Source organism: Abrus precatorius, unplaced genomic scaffold, assembly GCF_003935025.1.
Source record: "Abrus precatorius isolate BTA unplaced genomic scaffold, Abrus_2018 Scaffold9, whole genome shotgun sequence".
NCBI classification, from domain to species: domain Eukaryota; kingdom Viridiplantae; phylum Streptophyta; class Magnoliopsida; order Fabales; family Fabaceae; genus Abrus; species Abrus precatorius.
In genome coordinates, this window is record NW_020874439.1 from 12,911,165 (window position 1) to 12,931,476 (window position 20,312).

The window sequence follows — 20,312 nt, forward strand, 5'->3', positions numbered from 1 at the left end:
CTCAGGATCCACGACTGCAGCGTTTTGACTTTTTTCAGGCCCAGTTTCAGCTTCTTATCATCGGAATTGGTTTCTAACCTCTTCATAGGAATTGTGCACCTTTCTCTTAGATTTCCTACAAATCAAGAATCACAATTAAAGGAGTTCTACAACTCAAGATATGGTCCAAAAACCAAAACAGTATCAGAATTTGCCAAATACTGGAAAAATTAAATAAAGCCCAAATAAAATTCAAACATCATAAAATGATCCAATTCAACCAATTAGGCACAAAAGAGGATTAATGAGCTAGGAATTAGAGAAAATAATGTTATAAAAATCCAATTGATCAATTACCAAAAGGTGTGACCAATTTGAATAAAGGTTTAATGACCATGTGTTTGTAGTAGACTTTTCGGTTTTACCTGGATCAAATTATGGTGTGATTTTAGGCATGTAATGGCTCCTATGGGAGATACGCTAGAACTGTGCAAAATTGACAATGAGGTTTGAGCATGCTGGAAGACAGGTCATTTTACAAGGTGAGCAACTATCTCCAGGAATACAAGAATTAGAGGGGAAATTGAAGACTGTGGATTGGTAGTGTAACACCTTAATTTTAATAAATAGTTTTCTCAAAAATGGGAATAATAAAATTTTCATTTAAAATATTTTCCAGCGCATGGTCTCATTAAAGTATTTCAAAATAATAAGGGATTACAAGTTTACATCAAATGACTGTTACAGGGCTAATTCAATTACATCAAAGTTCTTAAATATAAAAGGCATGGTGTTCAGTTGTTAAGGTCAACAACCTTTCATCCATAAATAAATGGACAATCTGAAGCTCTCAATAAAGCCCTGGAAGGTTATTTGATATGTCTATCTATCTGGTGAGGTTCCTAAGAGGTGGTATCAATATTTATCCTTGCTGAGCTATGGTACAATTATAAAGTTTCAAGTTGTAGCTGAAATGACTCTATTTGATGCTGCACACTAGATAAATCTTTATTTCTTATTAATGACTACTTAGTTATCAAAGACCCTTACATATATCGTCTCACTAAATATTCTAAATGTATTAGTGAGAGTATTACTTGTGCTAAACATTAGTAAGATAGAACTATTTGGAATCAAGTTAAATTGTTGAGAATGATAATAAGGATTATAGGAATGATAATTTTGAGAAATAGTTGTATTATTACATATTTTGAAATATTTAAGTTTTTGTTGCATTATTACATAAAGTATGATCACATAATCTTATACAAATATTTCTGAACTTTTCTGTAGTTTAGAGAGGAAGAAGATATAATTTTAAATTTTTTTTTAACAATTTTAGCTCAAGTAAATTTTTTAGCTTAAGCAAAAATTATTTATTTACTAAATTCGCTTAAGTGAAAATTTACTTTTTGCCAAATTCGCTTAAGCGAATTTAAACTGCAAGCTTTTGAGAAATTGATTGAGAATGATAATAAAGATTATAGGAATGATAATTTTGAGAAATTGGTTGGGAAATAGTTGTATTATTACATATTTTGAAACACTTGAACTTTTGTTACATTATTACATAAAGTGTGATCATACGATCTTGTACAAATATTTTTGAATTAGAAAGGAAAAAAATAAAGTTTTGAAAATATTTTATAATTTTGGTTTAAGCAAATTTTTTGGCTTAAATAAAAATTATTTATTTACTAAATTCGCTTAAGTGAATTTTGTTAGTTTAAACAAAAATTATATTTTATCAAATTCGCTTAAGCAAATTTAAACTACAGGTTGCAATTCCTTCCAAAATTGCAGAGGATATGAGAATATGTGTAATAATATATTAAAATTGTAATTTAACATAAAAATCATATGAATTAATGGGTATAATTTTATATTGTAAATTTTTTAAATTATAATAAAATAATATTTGTATTATTTTTTCCATATAATTTCTATAAAGAAAATTATCCTATAGTTATTTACGATAAAATAAAATTTTTATTTTAAAATTAAAAAATATATACATATAAAGTATTTAAAATAGTTTTTACAGAAATTAAAATATTTAAACTCATTTTATGCATTTAATTGTTATATAAATATATTTTTTTAATCATTAAATTGTATACGTAGTTATTTCAAAATAAAATATGCATGTGGTTTATTGTTTAATTTAATTTTAAAGTATTTAGATAAACAAACGTTTAATTAAATATTAGATTTTAATGAATTTTTTAACATGTGTATGCAAAATATAATAAAATAATAAAATTTGATTTAAGGAATCGTGTAATTCTAAATTTCTAATAAAGCCTTACTTGGACGTTTCAGTTTGACTGAGAAAAAGGAATAGTAAAAGCGGATTTGTTGTGGTGGGCAGGCCTAGCCATGTACCGTTGACAGTCGCAGTTCTATACGGCCGCCGACTTTGCCTAGGACCTTAGGAGTAAACAGAATAGAATATTCCAAAGGAATAAAAGTTAAGTGCGAATAGAAGAAAGGGAGAGACGGGCTGATCTGATCTGATTCATCAGATCATCCGATTCCGATGGCTTCTACAGAGGGTCTGGTGCCCATCACTAGGGCCTTTCTGGCGTCTTATTACGACAAACACTCTTTTACTCCTCTTTCTGCGGATGTAACTCGCCTTTCTTCTGAGATTCGTTCTATCGTCAGTGATTTGCTCCATCAACATCCACCTATCGAAGGTTTCTTTCTTTCCATTTTTATTTATATGTATTACGTGCTTCATTACTCGCAGTCGCTGATCCCGAATCACCCAAAATGTTTGCCTGCATTTACTTCTCTGCCTTTGTGCCTGAATAGTTCTTTTGTTTGGGACGCTTCTCACTATATGTCACAGTTCAGTGTTTTGTCTGCTTGCAAGGATTTCTGCTTAGGTTGCAGGAGAATATGGGATCTTACATTGTTGGAAACTTCCTGGGAAGCTATGATGTTGTGAAATAATACTCCCTGGATATGAAATTTGTATTTTGATATCTTGGTTTTAAGGGATTATCTTATTCAAAGTGTGCATTAAGAGATTTAAACATCGATAATTCTGAACATTCTCGTATGCATCTAGCATAATGTAAACGTTGCACTGCTGCTCACCAAACAGCTCCCTGGAGATACATAAAATAACTAACATGGATTTTCAAGCTAAAAGTAAAATTAAACCAAAATACTTGTATATGGTGTCTGCACCTTCTTCTTTAACTGTTTTGTCTTTGAGTCCAAATATTTTGCTTTAGAATTTTATTTGGAAGTTGATGTCATTCCAGGAGAAAGCATATTAATAAATGAAGCTGACCGGCAACCTCCACATAAAATTGATGAGAACATGTGGAAGAATCGAGAGTACATTGAAGAAACTATTTTCTTACTTGAAAGTTCTAATTGGCCAGAGGCGGTAATTTGTATTTTTTAAATTCATTTTCCTTGTCTTTACTAATGCATTATTTTATAACTCATGAATACAGAACTTGGCAACTTCATGATTTCCCTTCAACATTCTCATTCTGACACTTTTTTTAACTTTATGTAGTTTGTATGAAGTTCGTACAAAACAATTGAAAGTTAAAAGAACTAATTTCTGGATGCAGCTAAAGCAGCAGTCCACACCTGACAGTGTTGAAATTTCCATTGTGCTTGGGAAGCTGAAAGATAAACTTCATAATACATTGAAGGCTTTGGAGTCTTTCCAAATTAAAAATGCTGAACATGTATTTAATACAGGTACCTCCTTGCCTTTGACTTGAATGCTTATTTTGAATTGATAACGAGCTTTGTTACTTAAGAGAAGACCCTAACTGTAAATCAGCCATTGTTTTAAACTCTTTAAAGACTGTCGAGGGAATCAAACTTCTCTTTCAATAGATATAACCATGAATATCGAGTGTGTGCATCAACAATTGTTAAAAAAATAGAAAAAGCCACGGGTAGAATCCATTGGAGAAAGTCCCCAAGTATCACTGTCACAAGTTCAAGTACTGAAGAATAAGTGATAAAGGACAAAGAAGAGGGAAGTCTATGTGCCTTGCCTAAACATCATGATGAACAAAAATTACTTGCTATTTTATTTGTATGCTAGATGTTACAAAGTTCAAAAACTTTTTTCATAGCCTCATGATGAGATGCCCAAGCCTATAGTGCCAAAACTTGTAGTTGCTAGGTACCATTACATTGTACATGGAAACATCACATATACTAGGTGTAATAGCATTGTGTACAGAAGAAGTATTTATACAATAGCTGGTCTTATGCAAATCAGCAACTTTGGGAAACTGGTGAGACAATTTAACATCTGAGAATCTGTACAAACCATAAGCTCCAAGAGTGCCACTAAGAAAGACTTCACAGGAGCCTTGAGATTTAACATCACAGTAAGTGGGATGAAACTCCAAAAAGATAGAGTTATCTCGTGCAAACTTGCTGACACTGATTAGATTTTTGGTAATATTAGGAACTAACAATAAAATTTTGAGAGTAAGTGAAGTTTTAAAATGTTTTAAAATGTAGAGGAGACTTAAATGATGCTGAACCAATTGAAGAAATGGGAAAACCTTCTCCATTGCCCATCAGAGTTTGGTCACCACCATTGAGAGGAGTATGGACATCAGATTCTGTGGATCAGAAGTTACATGGTGTGTAGCACCTGAGTCTGGATACTAGGCTTGCATGGGGTTTGTGTTAGAAGCACATTGTTGGTGCTGTAGATGAATGCCTTGGCGGAGTTGAATTAGCATTGAGGTTTTGGGAGTTCCATGAGAGGGAGAGGAGAAGGATGCACAATAGGATGTCCAAAGAATGAAGAACCAGTAGGATATGGCATTGTATAAGGCTACATGATGATTGAGGTAGGAAAGTCTCTCAGGATGCCAAAATCAGTTAGAAGGGTCATAATTGGGCTGAGTAAAGTACTACCAATAAAAAATATTTGAAAACAGATTGGAGCATCATGACCCGTTTTGTGATAGAATTGACACTGAACAAAACCTCCACCTTGACCAAAATGACCACCACCACAATTGCGAAAACAACCACCATGATGCCACGACCATGAGAGGAATTGCTGAAACAAGAAGTCCTAATTGGAAAGCCATACACATCAATAGTTTGGTTAGGAAAGGTGGATGTGGTAATGAGCAAAGAAGGATGAGAAACTTGTTGAGATTGTGACAGGTGTTGAGCTAGGTTGACAGATACCAATTCTTGAAGCACATTGGCCTGGTTTTGTTCAAGACACGCTTCTTGAGCAAGAAAGGACTCAATCTCTATAACAGAGAGGGGTTCCAAGTGACTAGTGATGGTGGTGATAAAGGCTTCATATTCTTCAAACAGACCCCCAAGAATCGCCTCAAGGTGATCGCAACTTAAAACTGGATCACCAATTGAACACAATGAATCAGTGAGTGTTTTGATACGAAGTATGAACTCGATAATCGACTTTGACCTTTTCTTCATTGTATGAAGTTCCAAATGAAATTGGGTTGATTTTGCTTGCATAATAGAATGGAAATGGTTATGAATTTTGTCCCAAACTTGATAGGAGTGATGATGTCAAACAACACGAGCTAGAATTGACTTTAAAAGGGATGAAAGAAACCATGATTGAAGCAATGAGTTCTGTTCATCCCACTCAAGATATTTATGATTTACGGTATCACTATTGCGATCATCCTCAAAAAGATAGTGAACATGAAGTGTTGGATTAGCAACAAACTTTTGCAATTTGTGACCTTGAATTACAACATCTACTTGTTGAAACCGTTCAAGAAAATTCTTCTCATCAAGCTTGATAGAAACCATATGAGAAAATGTGATAGGTAAGTTTGACAACGTAGAAGCCATTGAAACAAGTTTTAGGATTCAATAGAGCTCTTTGATACCATGTTAAAGTTTGTGAACATGAAAGAAATTGAGAGAAAAACAGAAACATTATAATTGAAGTAATGCCAATCACATGCAAAATACAATAGATCCAATAATATTTATACTGGTGTCATGTGACGGCTAACTAACTGAATTGAACTTGACAATCAACAACTGAAACACATAACACAAACCTGGTTGGAGATTAGTTGCAACTGAAACGTATTACTCTATACTCCATTTCCTAGGATGGCTTTGCTTCAAAAAACCTCCCAAGAGTTGTTTTTTGTTAGTGAGCAAGATCTCTGTATGATTTTGCATGAAGCCTTGATTGGGCATCTTATTTACTATCAGCAATTGAGGCCTAGCTTAAATTTTGCACGAGGTCTATTGGAGGTTCAAGATTGAATTTGTCTCCTTTGAACATATGCCTCCATGCTCAGGAGGATTGTTGAACATCTTTGAATAGATCCTAGTATCTTGGGTGACCCACCTTTCACTCGTGACCATCATGAAGTGACCACATAAGATTGCTTGCCCACTCTTCCAGCCCATCTGAGTGTTAATGTGAATGAGAGTGATGATCAACTCAATGAAGAGAAGGAGGAATAGCTATTAGAAGACATTGCCTGTACTCCATTTCCTACATTTATTTAGTTTTTCTTTAATAGTGTTGTTTTGGCTGGTATTTGGCCACACAAGTCGTATCCAGCAAGTAAAAAGATCCTTCATGGTAGAGCGTGATTATTGTTGAAAAATGTGCTGGAGTGTTATACTCTAAACATTGAGGGTGGTTATTAGCAAAAAAAAAAGAAAAAACATCGAGGGTGTTTAGTGCATTTTACTCTAGACTTAAGTAGGGATTAAGAAATCTCTCTTTGCTAAACAAATGTAACTGACTTACTTGAGAGCATTATAAATACCCACACTCTTGAGATATAGGAGGGAACCACGCTTCAAAGATCCTAACTAGATAAGGAAATAAATAATGAGATAATTAGGAAATATGGGAACTAGTACTTTTAGATAGTATGGGAATATGGAAACTAATCTTAAAGTGATAATCTAAGACGTTCTAAACTCTCTTAAATTATAATCAATGTACTATTGGATGGATATTTTGATATTTTTCTTATATTCTAACATTCCTCTTTCTTCTCTAACTCAACAAAATTTATATGTAGTTATGACATATTTGCCTCAAGATTTTCGAGGAACTCTCCTTAGACAACAACGAGAACGCTCAGAGAGGAATAAGCAAGCTGAGGTTGATGCTTTGGTAAATTCTGGTGGTAGCATACATGATCGATATGCTCTTCTCTGGAAACAACAAATGGACAGGTGAAGCTCAACCCTTGTCTGGTTTGTTTTGCGTAAATTTATTAGAGAAATATGTTAAACAACTTATGGGTCACAGGAGAAGGCAATTAGCTCAGCTCGGTTCTGCAACAGGGGTCTATAAAACACTTGTGAAGTACCTGGTTGGGGTTCCTCAGGTATGGCTATCTTAAATTGTGAACGCATGGCTGTGCTGGCCTATTTTTTCTTTTCCATTCTTTTTCCTATCTGGCATCTATTCTCTAATTTGGTCATCTTAAATCAGCTTATGCAATTTATTTTATTTTTACCTTACACATAACTTTATTTCAATGTTTTCAAATTATGGGGCTTACTCTATCTGTCAGATTTTTCTGATCATCTTAATTCATGACTGATATCATCACCTTGCTATTTCTGATCAATTTGTTTGTATTTGGGCTATATTTGTCATGGATTATTGTCTTCAAGTACTGGTTATTTTTTCTTATGATTTGTTTATATTCTAAAACATTTTTCTGTTTGAGTTGTAGGTATTGCTTGATTTTATTCGGCAGATAAATGATGATGACGGGTATGAAATTATTGTTTCTCAATGTTGTTTAAATTTTGTTTCTTCATATCTGCATGTCGTCATCATTACTGTTATCTTCTACCAGGCCCATGGAGGAACAACGACATCGCTATGGACCACCATTATACAGCCTCACCTTGATGATTCTTTCAATTCGACTCTACCTTTCAATATCATGGGCTCGATATAAGGAGTTGTGAGATACTGTGCATCCTTGGTAGTTTAATGTTGGGTTTTATGGTTGATTTTGAGTTTATTGGAATCTTTGGTCTACAACTGACTCAACATGTGTTCCTTCAACTATGATATTCCCTCATAGTCATTACCCGTAATAACTCTATCATCCATATAAACTACTATATAAATACATTGACTAAGTGAAGTATGTTGACAAAAAATTGAATTGAACAGTGTGTTATACCAAATCCCTGAAGAAGATAATAAACATATACCAAATTAAGCTCGTGGAGAATGCTTCAACCATAAAAGGATTGGTCTAATTTACAAACCTAGCTAAACTCTCCCTTTGCAACAAAATTGTTGCCCCTCGTGTATATTTCTCACCTTGACAAAAGACATTTTGAAAGCCTAGCTGATATAACACCAGCAATGCCAACTTGCTGTTGTAAGCAATAGCTAATTGAAGCAGTTTTAGCTACTGAAGAAATTATATAACTATAAACACACTTTCTAACTTACCTTCTAACACACTTTCTACTATTGGTAAGGTGAGGATTGGATCTCATTGTTTTCTTTTATTTGGTATTTTGGTTCAGTGATGTTCTAGAAATCAAGAGTTTGAAGATTATTTTATCATGGTACAGAACTATACATGTTGCTTCCTTTTGATGCCTGTTACACAGGCTGTGAGGGAAGTCTTGGTGTTTAGAGAGATTGAGAGGCATTTTATTTTCCTTTCATTGAAGATGTGTTGTTCTTGTAATCTTTAACAATGTTGAGCACTTTTTGTAATACTCTCTTCTCTTTGTTGGTATAATTTGATAGAAAAAGGGAACAAATAGCTGTCTTAGAGCAAGCTGTTGATGTCTATACCACGGAGTTGGAAAGGTTTTTGACATTTATCAGGTATTTTTTGTCCCAACTTTGGCCCAGCTTGCTTAATGGTATAAGTTGATTGTTTAGCATACTACTAAAGGAACTCAAATGTTTGTGTTGAACATCAGTGTCTGGCATGCACTGGCATCAACATCGCTTTTGCTTGCAGTATTTGTGTTGTATAATTCAAAACAACTGTTAAATTGGAGACAAACCAGAATTTGGGGTTTAAAATTTCCTAAGTTCTTACTAATAATGAAATGTGTTCAAAATCATATATGCTATTGAAGACAAAAACATATACATTAACACTCTTCCTCAAGCTGTAACATATATATTATATGCACCTGGCTTGTTACAAAGTAGCCTAATACAGGGAGCCTTAAGAGATTTAGTGAAAATGTTAGCTAAATGGTCATTAGTATTGATGTAGTTAATGAAGATACAACCAAAAAATACCTCTATTGACTAGATCTAGTCACAACCTCTTGTTTCTTAATTTGACAAGAGATGATATTACCTCTAACAACAACACAATATCCTATGATAGAATGTGTATCAATAGGGGGCCTAGCTTAATCAGCATTTGAATAAGTGATCATGGGAGGGTGATCCTTATTCTCATACATAAGCTTTGGTCAAGAGATCACTTAACATACCTCAATTTGAAAGGCAACATCCCAATGAGTATCACCATGGTAGTTAAAATCTCGATTTGAATCGTAAAATCCTGATTGAAATCGTTAAATCCCACAAAATCCCTCAAATTGTGGAATTTTGTGATTTCACTTTGATTCTGAAAATTCCTCGAAAATCCTTCTTTTGAACCTTAATGTAGTTGACACCTTTCATATCTCTTTGTCATCGAACCCTATTTGCCTCTAGCAGCTTTGATTCCTAATGTTGTGTGTGGCACTGCTATGAGTTTGAGTCTAGTACTGCTGTTCTTGCATCTTTTCTGTTCTAATCTATTTTTTACTCATGCTGATGCAAGGCTTTTTTATGGAATATAGATTGTGATTTGTGAGTGCTACTTTATTTAAGTGTTTTTACTGAATTAAAGATTTCCCCCCTTAATTTATGCTATTTTATATGCATAATATGAAAATATATGCATATATATGAATTTTGTGAAATCTTTCGATTTGATTAATGATTTTACAATTTACAATTTTCACTCCCCTTTATGATTTAAAGTAAAATCCCAATTTTAACTATCTTGATTATCACAAGTAAATTGAAGAAATTGGCTAATCATAGAAACAACAAATGTGATGTTTGGCCAAGCGATGATAAGATAATTCAATATACCAACTTGTCACCAATACCTTTTGGGATCATCAAGAGGCTTTCATTCCCTTGGAATAAGCTTGGTGCTAGGGTGTCCATAGGAATGCAGGTCTATTGCTTAACGTGCTAGCATCCTCAAAAAATGTCCCTAATGCATACTGTTAAGAAAGGCCTAACTCACTCTGAAAAACTATCTCACAGGAGAAAGACTACACAAGCTCTTATAAGGAGTATTTGGACTCTATTCCTAGCTAATTGGAGATACCTTTACACATACATCCTTTGAGAATGTGATAATCAGATATAGCAACTTCAACACTTTTGAAGTATTTGAAAGTGATGGAATAAGTGTGGTTACATTAATGCCATCCTAATTGTTTTTGTTATAACAATATCACATTGAATCAGATAAATGTATTGTTCTTGAGGTACATGCCTTTAAAAAATTATTAAATATATGTAGATATGTTATATAGGGAAATAATATCCATGTAATTATAATAATTAGGTAACCATATATTTATTCTTAATTACATAATTATGATTATGATTACTTTTGTTAATATAAATACATAAGCCATGGTGTAGTTGAAATACATGAAATTTATCACATGTCTTTTTGTTTTCTCTCATCTTAACATGATATCAGAGTCTAACAAGGAAGTAACTTTAATCCGTGCTTTCACTGTGTGCCAACTGCTCATAGGTGTCAATTTTGTTTTTCAGAAACCGTGTATGTTAATTTTTTAGACACCTTATTGAAACTACTTGCACTTTACTCTTAAATAGTCGTGTTCCACATTGTTTTTGGGATATGTTGTATCGACAGCATGTTACTTTATCAATCAGTTGCCTTCTTTTGTTCTCTATAACCAGATACCACACTATCTTATTTCCTAAACAGTCTTTGCATCCTTTACCTCCTCATTTGTTTGGGTCGACATGTTTTGTCCATAAGCTTAGTTTAGGTAATGACAAGCGTTCTACCAAATGTGTTTTTCTTGGTTATAATCCTTTTCATAATGATTATAAGTGTTACTTTTCAACTCTTAAGCATTATTTTATCTATGTTGATATTACTTTTTTGAGTTATTCCTTTCTTTAGTTCTTCTACGGTGTCTGAATTAGGAATAGAGTTTGTCATGCCTTCTCCACCAGTTCCAATTGTTTTTCACCTACCGGAGGTCTAACCTCCTCTAGATGACCCTCCTCTTTGTCTGTTACAGGTGTACCATTGTTGGTCACAAGTTCCTTCTTCAACCACCATTGACATACCATGTGACCTTTCACTGACTTCAATACAAGTGCCTCCTCCGACTCTATTACTTGACATTGATCTCACTATTGTACTTTGAAAAGGTATACGTCACCCTCTTCTCATTATGTTGCTATATTATATCGTTGTCTATCTTTTTTCCAATATATGTGTCTTTTTTCTTTGTCCTCTATTTCTATTCCTAAGAATACAACAGAAGTTCTCTCACACCCTGGTTGGTGTCAAGCAATGCTTGATGAAATGTGTGTGCTTCACATCAATGGCATTTAGGACCTCATTCCTCTTCCTTCAAGTAAATTTGTTGTAGGTTGCAAGTGGATATACAATGTCAAAGTTGGTCCTAATGGTCAAGTGGGTCGTCTTAAAGCTCGTCTTATAGCAAAAAGTTATACTTAAATCGTTGGCTTGGATTATGGTCACACATTCTCTAGCTTAAATGACTTCTATTTGCTTGATCCATAGTCTTTAATCACAGCTAGTGGCGTGGAGCGGCCGACTCCATCAACGCTATAGTGGCATAGCGGATAGCGGGATGACCGATATTCTGAAGTTATAAGTATTATACCTAACATAAAATTAATATAAAAAATAGAGTAAGAAAATAAGTACAGGGAAAGAAATAAAAAACAGATAAGGAAATAAGAAAACAAAAAATTGGTCAATCATTGGAAAATGTGCAGGTTTGTCAAAAGTTTCGTGAGAGATGAAGAAGATGATTGGAAATGTCTAGGTCATGTCGGAAGTTTCGTTGGGGTTGAAGAAGACAACTAGAGATGAAGACGATTGGAATAGCAATTGAGTAAGATCAGAAGCTTTGTCGGAGATAAAGAAGATAACCGGAGAACAACTCTCTCATGTTAGAAGCCCTGCCAAAGATGGACACTGGAAGCAAGAGAATATTGCAAGGAACAAAAATAGGAAGAATAAACCAGAGAGAATTGCAAGGGAACTGAGATATAAAAATGAAAACTTAGGGCTCGCAAAGAAGAAGAGATAAAAAATGTAAAAAAAAAGGGGTGAAATTTCAAGATTATCCCCATTTAAAGTCATCCAACGTTGAAAAAGGGAGGGCAAAATTAGGTTTTGGCCAAGGATGAAATAGCGGCTGCTATGGCTGTGATTCTCCCGTGATTTGGCTGCTATTCGCGGCTCGATGGCTGCTCCATTGAAACACGACGCTACAAGCTCCTCATAGTGGCAACTTGCCACTCTGCTCTGCTCCTTTGCGAAAATGACCGCTATGGCCATTATTGACTACTATGGCTTGATCTTGTCCATGGTTACCATCTGCCATTGGAATCTTCATCAACTTGAGATAAAGAATACATTCCTTCTTGGCAACCTTGCTGAAGAAGTTTATATTAAACAACCTTTTGAATTTGTTGCTCAAGGTGAGTCTTCAGGATTAGTTTGTTGTTTTCAGAAATCCTTGTATAGTCTTATACAATCTCCAAGAGCTTGGTTTGATAGAGTTAGCGTCATTGTTCAACAATTTGTTATGATTATGAGTGAAGTTGATCACTCGGTCTTTTATCACCATTTAGTTATAGGATGCGTTTACGTGATTGTGTATGTAAACGATATTGTTATCACTGGTAGTGACCATTATGACATTACACAATTGAAGAATCATTCATGTTACCATCTTCAAATAAAAGACCTTGGTAGACTTCAGTATTTCTTGGGAATAGAGGTGGCACAATCCAAGCATGGTATTATAATTTTTCAAAGGAAGTATGTATTGGATGTATTAGAAGAAACAAGTTTGATGAGAGCCAAATCTATAGATACTTCTATGGATCCTAATTCTAAACTTTTACCAAGATGGAGCCTCTTGTTGACCCAGAAAAGTATAGGAAATTTGTTGAAAAGCTAAATTATCAAACAATTACTTGACCTGACATCTCTTTTGCTCTTAGTGTGGTAAGTTAGCTCCTCAACTCTCTTGTGAAGAACATTGGGATGGACTAATTCGCATCTTAAAGTATATCGAAGGAGCTCCAGGAAAAAGTCCCATGTATAAGGACAATGGTCATGATAAGATTATTGGCTATTCTAATGTAGGTTATGCAAGCTCTCGTGATAAGAAGTCTATTTCTTGGTTATTGTGTTTTTATTAGAGGTAATCTGATTTCTTGAAAAAGTAAGAAACAAAATGTGGTTTCCTTTTTTAGTGCAGAAGCAGAATGTCAAGCTATGGTTTCAGCCACATGTAAACTTATATGGCTGAAATGACTAGTTTAAAAAGTAAGATTTGGAGAAGATATACAAATGACACTCATTTGTGATAACTAGTCAGCCTTACATTGCCTCAAATCAAGTCTTTCACGAATGAATGAAATATATTGAAATTAATTGTCACTTCCGTTGTGAAAAGATATTATCTGTAGTTATCACTACAAGCTTTGTCAATTCACATAATCAATTAGCAGATGTATTCAGGATGTTCGTAAGAGGTCCTCATAATAAGTACATATGTGAGAAACTCAATGCATATGATTTATATGCTCCAGCATGTGGAGGAGTGTTAAATGTTATTTAGTGAAATAGTATTTGTGTAATTATAATAATTAAGTAACATTTATTTGTTTTTAATTATGTAGTTATGATTGTGATTGATTGCCTTTGTTAATATAAATACACAACCTGTGATGTAGTTGAAACACATGGAATTCATTATATGCCTTCTCGATTTCTCTCATCTTAACAAAAATAGTATGATTTTATTCACATTGAACCTTACCAAGTTCATGAAGAACATACTAAATTTTCAAAACCATGGACAGGGAGACTGTTTTAATCCTTAAAGAGGTCAATGAAATTTGCAAACCAAATTGCTATGGGAAGATAGAGACAGACATATGACATTTTAGCAATTGGAGAGAAGGTATCACTATAGCGAGCCGATAAGAGGTATAGAATTCTGTTGTTGAGTCTCATCAATGTGAACTAGGTAACATGATGTGGCCAACCATGTAACTAATACCACTTGTCCTTTGTGTGTCTCCATCAATGACATGGTGCCCAATCTTGATTGCCACCATATTCCTTAGGACCATGTAGACATTGAGATGAGACCAATGCAATGCTATTATCTAGATTACCTTAGTAAAGGAACAAAGTCTCATGAAGTAGACAAAAGACTTCCTGCAAGGTAGTAATGGTTGAACTACCAAGGATTTAGTCTTGAATTGAAGATGGGGACTCACGACAGCCAATGCACACATTGTATAGAGCTTGTCATGTTGTAGGTCTTTAGCTGCAATTTTACCAACAAGTGAGCATTGAACTCGGCGATAATGGAGGACATCTAACCAACAAACTAAGGAACTGGCATGCCTTGTTGGCAAAGATTGATGAACAACTCAATATAAACACTAGATGTCATTAGTGTAAAAAGATTTACCTTGTTGCCACTATTAGAATGGACCAGGCCTAGCTCAATCCCAAAGGATGAGGAGAGGTCACTCAAATGTTATAAGGAGTATCTATTCTTGGCTATATTCCTAGTTAATGTGGGTATCTTAACATATATCCCTCATGCCTAGACTAACATCAAGACTATAGAGGCTTTGATACCAATTCAACCCCCAAAGCTAGCTCATGGGGGAAGGAATGAGGATTGCTCAAGCCTCATGGAGTATTTTAGCTATATTCTTAGTTGATAACTTGATATAGGACATCTCAAGTTTTAATGATGACCAATTATCAAAATAAATGTAGCAACTATAGAGAAAGGGATCTATGGACTGTTAGAAAAAGGTACACACATCTTGAAGTTTGGTGGTTAGATGATATTTTAGACATTGACTTCTGCACCAATTCTTAATCAATAAACTACTATATGTCCCAAATCAGGTCTCCTCTCCCTTAAAATCTTCTTGGGTAAAACAAATCCATTGCTTGTTGAATTCCGTGACATGGGACTGTATTTAACAAATTTTATTTTGAGGGATAGTTGATTTTGTCCCAACTTGGTTATCAAACATGCTCTGACTGCTTGTTTAGTGGCTACTATTGATGGATGTTGCATGTATTGAAGCCATCTAATTCATCTAATTCATTGCCATCATGAGTGCAAACTGACCATGGCTTCTCCAAATATCATCTGTATGCTATTTACGATATCAAGATGAGTTTCTAGATCTACCCAGTACAAATTCAAATGGTGTGGATGAGTGGCTTCACCAATGGATGTGAGAATAATGTTGATACCAGATGTGTTAGATATGACCCCATGCCAATAATTAATGAGAAGAATAAGGTTTGGAGGGTTTATTCTAGGAGGAATGAAGAGTAATAATAGGTGGTTAATTTGTTACAAGGTATGATAGCTTTATTAGGAGTTTAAAATGTCTGCAGCAGTTACAATGGTTTTATTTGGAGTTAATATGTGGTTAATAAGTCAGTACAAGAGGTTCTTTTTGGAGTTAAATTGGGTAAAGTTGTAAAGAAAAGCAGGAGGAGAGAAAATAAATAAACTGAGTGAGTCAGTGATAAGGGGATTTTACCTTAGAGGATTATGCCTCTTGAGTGTCTTTTCCATTCATCTGAATAAAAGAATCCTTTCTTTCTCAATTCTCTATCTTTCTTTTTGTTCAGATTCTTATTATTTTGTTTTACATAAACTGAGAACTTATCAATTTGGTCTGACCGGATCATTGATTGGCCAAAATGAAGTCAAGAATCAGAGTATTGGAAAGTTCAGTGAAGTTCTTAAAGAAAGTGACCAGCGATCATGGCACTCAACTTTCAGAGATCTAGAGAAGTGTCAATGGGATGGAAAGAAATCAAGAAACTTCTGGGAAAGTGGATGCAGAAACAAGATATTGAATTGGAGGATGAGCCTACAAATGAACAACCTAATGGGGATAGTGAAGGAAGTGGTTCAACTTTTGGTGGAGCAGAGACTGAGGGTTTATTCTAGGAGGAAAACAGTAATAATAGGTGGTTAATATGTTATTATTAAGTTACAAGAGTTATATTAGGAGTTTAAAATGTCTGCAGCAGTTACAATTGGTTTTATTTGGAGTTAATATGTGGTTAATGAGTCAGTTACAAGAGCTTCTTTTTGGAGTTATAGGGGAAAATTCTAAAGGAAAGGGGGAGGAAAGAAAATAATGCAAACTGAGTGATTCTCTGTGATAAGGGGATTTTCCCTTGCTAAGAGGATCCTGCCTCCTGAGTGTCTTTTCTATTCATCTGAATAAAAGAATCCTTCCTTTCTCAATTCTCTATCTTTTTGTTCAGATTCTTTTTATTTTGTTTTACATAATCTGAGAACCTATCAAAATGGCAAAGGAAGAACACAATAAAGTCCTTCGCAGACCTCTCTCGATACATAAAACATAGGCCCAAACCCTAACGGAGAGTTTTTCTCTCTCAAAAACACTACCAATTACCTACTGATTACAGAAACTGTCATGCCAGATACATATGGAAAACCAGACAATATCTGACACACAAATCAATAACTGTCTAAATAAATACTACACAAACACTAATAATTCAGATTCATAACTTCCTAAGTAAATGCCTAAAGACACATCACATAAATGTCCTACCATGTGCAACTCTATCAGCAACTGTCTTAGCCATACATGTTCACATGTTACTATTCCCATTTCTCTATATTCTGCTTTGCAAGTGCCTCCTCTCATCAACATAAGCTTTTAGGTTGAACTGGTTGTTCAGAGTTTGCAATATGAAATCTGCTTTTGTTCTCACTCCTACTGCTAGTCCTCTAATTCTTGTTGAATAACCTGCTAGTTATTTTGATCAGTGAGGTCTTTGCAAATTCGCCTTTCTTCATTTCAGCAGAGGTTGCTGGTGCATTGGAAACCAGGTAAATATCAAATCTTGCTTTCTTTATGATTTTGTCTACTTTCAAGTCATTTTTTAAGTTCTTCCATGTCAGGCAAAATGATGACTACAAAGAGATAAGTGTTCCAGCTGGGAAAACATATGAGGTATATTGACAAGGCTTGCGGTATTTATAGACTTTGTCTTTGTTTTGATTTCATTGTGTTTATTTTCTTTTTGCATCTGGCCCTCCTTTTCAAAATATGGGAACCCAAATTTTGGAAAGGCATGGGTATGCATAGTTCTTAATCCCAAATAGCAGCATGGATCCAACCCTGGAAGACTGTAGTGGGATGGACACTATTCCAAGATTATGTATACAAAAAGTATTTTATATTAACACATACAAATGCTCAAATATAAAAGTAAAATCCAAAATTAAGATCAGAGATGTCATTTCTAGTCCATCTCTTTTTATTTCTATATATATATATATATGGAAAGTTAAAAGATCATTATATAATAATCCAAAAATTGCAACAGAAAAATAATCTAGAAATTGCCTTAGAAAAGAAAGAGAGATTTGTTTACTAATATTCTGCTCTCTATCTGTTCATGAAATGAGATTACCTAAGTTGATCATTTGTCACTTGGGCAACATACCCAATCTGCATCTCTGTACACTACAATATTATAGTGACCTCAATTTGCATAAACTAGACCGCTGCCAAGGGATCCTCTTAGTTTAACTCGAAATTCTAACCGTAGTTTCCCAATGACAATCAGTAGGAGAATTGAGAACCTGTCTAGCTACACAACAGATGAAATATTTGGCCTGATCATACCTCCCAACCAATCTTAGGTACTGCCTTGGATCTGGATAGGCTACCCTTGATTAGGTAGAGCTTAACATTCAAATCCAGAGGAATGTCACTCTACTTGTAGTCTACCATTTTGGTTTCTTCCAAAATATCTAAAATAGGTGAAGACTGAGATAGGAGATGAGTCGCTTAACCTTTGGCATGCTGTCCCTCTTCCTGTGGAAGACATTGATGGTGATAAGGGTAATGAGAGGACCAGAAATTGACAGATAGTGCGTGGAGTAAGACAAGGAATATGCAAAACCTGACACAAATCTGGCACCACAGGAGAGGTGAAGTAGGGAGTATTCTCGACAAAGATGATATCCAAAATCATGTAGAAGTAATGGATAGAAGAAAGATAACACCTGTATGGCTGTGTGCGGCCTACAAGCTCTAGAAAAAGCTTTTCCAGTGAGGGTCCACATGGTAATCCATGGTTTGGCAACTTTTGATGATGATGCTTTAGGAAGAGGTTAGATTGATTGGAGTGAATCCAATAGATGGGTCTCTCCAATAAATAGTCCTTAAAATTATTAGTAACAGTCAATTTAGTTTTCAAAATTACTAAATTATTTTAATCCCTTTGTCATTTTAGATCCAGGCACTAAAATGTGCATAATTTAGTGTTACTGTTATCTCATTTTAGATTTCCTATTGAATGAAACTCCGACTTAGTTAACTTGTTATTACTTGATAAAAAGTTTGCTTTGTGTTGTTTTATATTATATGTTAAAGTTTCATTTTTTCGCCTCAGGTTTTACTCTCTGTTGACTCTGTGAACTCATACATTGCATGGGATTTTTCACTGGTACAAGGCAAGATAAATATGGTATTACTGCTATGTTGCTTTGCCTTTATTTCAAAATGTCATGATACTTTTCCATAGGCATCTCTGTAGTGAACATTATTTTGGTTATTGTAGGATATTGGATTTAGTTTGGAGTTTGCAAGTCCTACTGGGGAAAAAACTGTAAGTTTGAATGCCATTTCGTTTTTTATTATCTGTATCACATTCTCAAATGGTTTCTTCAGAAGCATTTCTCATGTTCCTCTGCAACAGCCATTCTCAACTTCAATTTGTTTGGCCCTCACCCAGCCTTTTTCACTATTTTTCTGTTCTGTTTTGTGTTTTGCTCTCTTTCCTGATATATCTGTTTTGCCAATTGTCATTTTTATGGTGGCTGATTGGTTATAACATAGCTGATGTTACCTTACCGCCGTTACGAATCTGACCAAGTGAGTGTCGTTTATTGCAGCTTCTACTAGGCATTTGATATGTAAATATTCATCTTACATTTTGTATCTATACTGTTAGGGGAACTTCTGCACGTTAATGGCTGGAAGCTATAAACTGATCTGGGACAACACATATTCAACCTTTTTCAGAAAGGTATTACGTAGGCATGTTGACTGATTAAGTGAGCTACAGACTATTTTGTTTTCTTCACTCATTTCTTCCTATGAAAGTATTTGATCAGCCAATAGTCATGTCTCACGTTTGCTTTGGGTCATTGACCATGTACTAAAAACAATAACTTTAAATCCTACCTTTTATTCCTACTAATCTTCCTAATTGCTAAATAGAAAAGGTATTATTAAATGTTTTATGCTTTCAAGATAATAAATGCATGCACGTCTCTCATTTAATGCTTATTTTATGAATTATGTTGAAAGATTATTTAGGAAGACAAGAGGATATGACAAAGCGCGATGGAAAATGGTACATTTTCTGATGTGCATTAATATATTTGGATTGTAGGTTCTACGGTACAAGATAGATTGTATACCTCCTGTCACTGAATCAGCGCAGTCTGACTGAAGCAAGAGTGCTAAAGGCCTTTGGGATGAGGCAGGATAGCTGATTGATTTGCTAGTAATTTTATTCTTATCAAAGGCACATGTTCTAATTACTCATGTCAAAATCCCCGCCCTAGTTATTTGTTAAAGGAAGACACAAAGAACTGGATAAAAAATTAATCTTTAGTAAAAAAAATTTATCAGTTACGCATGGCTCCTTTAGCAAGCTGTGACAAAAAGTAATCGTGCGTATTGTCGCTGGTATAATTGTTGTGGAAAACCATACAGGTGATAGGTAAGAATCTGTTACAATGGCTCTTGTTTCAAGTTGTCGTGCAGATTAGAATCAGTTACCTACCTGATTTAGTTTGTTCAGCAAGAACTAAATCATATTTAAATGACATGGCATTGAGCCGAGGGAAAAAAAGAGCACAAGAAAATTCCATTATACCTTTGAGCACCCAAAGCAGCACTGACTAACCTTTATCGATAT

The 20,312-nt window shown here is 34.5% G+C and overlaps 1 protein-coding gene across 4 annotated transcripts; it reads left to right on the plus strand.

The window, feature by feature from the left end:
• The first annotated feature begins 2,309 nt into the window (after positions 1 to 2,309).
• LOC113848861 lies at positions 2,310 to 20,130 on the plus strand. 4 transcript variants are annotated; one of them, XM_027478230.1, is made up of 15 exons: positions 2,310 to 2,678; positions 3,255 to 3,382; positions 3,576 to 3,708; positions 7,029 to 7,185; positions 7,262 to 7,340; positions 7,695 to 7,735; positions 7,821 to 7,931; positions 8,741 to 8,821; positions 17,140 to 17,202; positions 17,275 to 17,326; positions 18,777 to 18,851; positions 18,945 to 18,992; positions 19,223 to 19,258; positions 19,338 to 19,412; positions 19,782 to 20,130. In XM_027478230.1, exons 1-15 carry the CDS (start codon positions 2,519 to 2,521, stop codon positions 19,839 to 19,841), a joined length of 1,299 nt encoding a protein of 432 aa, XP_027334031.1. In that variant the 5' UTR covers positions 2,310 to 2,518; the 3' UTR covers positions 19,842 to 20,130. The 4 variants fall into 4 exon arrangements, 2 of the variants coding, with proteins under 2 accessions (XP_027334031.1, XP_027334032.1); XM_027478231.1 differs by having other exon boundaries at positions 2,364 to 2,678; positions 19,697 to 19,813; XR_003502033.1 differs by lacking the exon at positions 19,782 to 20,130 and having other exon boundaries at positions 2,364 to 2,678; positions 18,777 to 18,837; positions 19,338 to 19,407.
• Positions 20,131 to 20,312: the final 182 nt, after the last annotated feature.

Bases quoted from the DNA above. Each gene is read 5' to 3' on its own strand.
- LOC113848861 (XM_027478230.1), top strand. From the start codon at position 2,519: ATGGCTTCTACAGAGGGTCTGGTGCCCATCACTAGGGCCTTTCTGGCG. The intron at 3,383-3,575 runs GTAATTTGTATT...TTCTGGATGCAG, and splicing joins GTTCTAATTGGCCAGAGGCG to CTAAAGCAGCAGTCCACACC. The intron at 19,259-19,337 runs GTGAGTGTCGTT...CTATACTGTTAG, and splicing joins GCCGTTACGAATCTGACCAA to GGGAACTTCTGCACGTTAAT.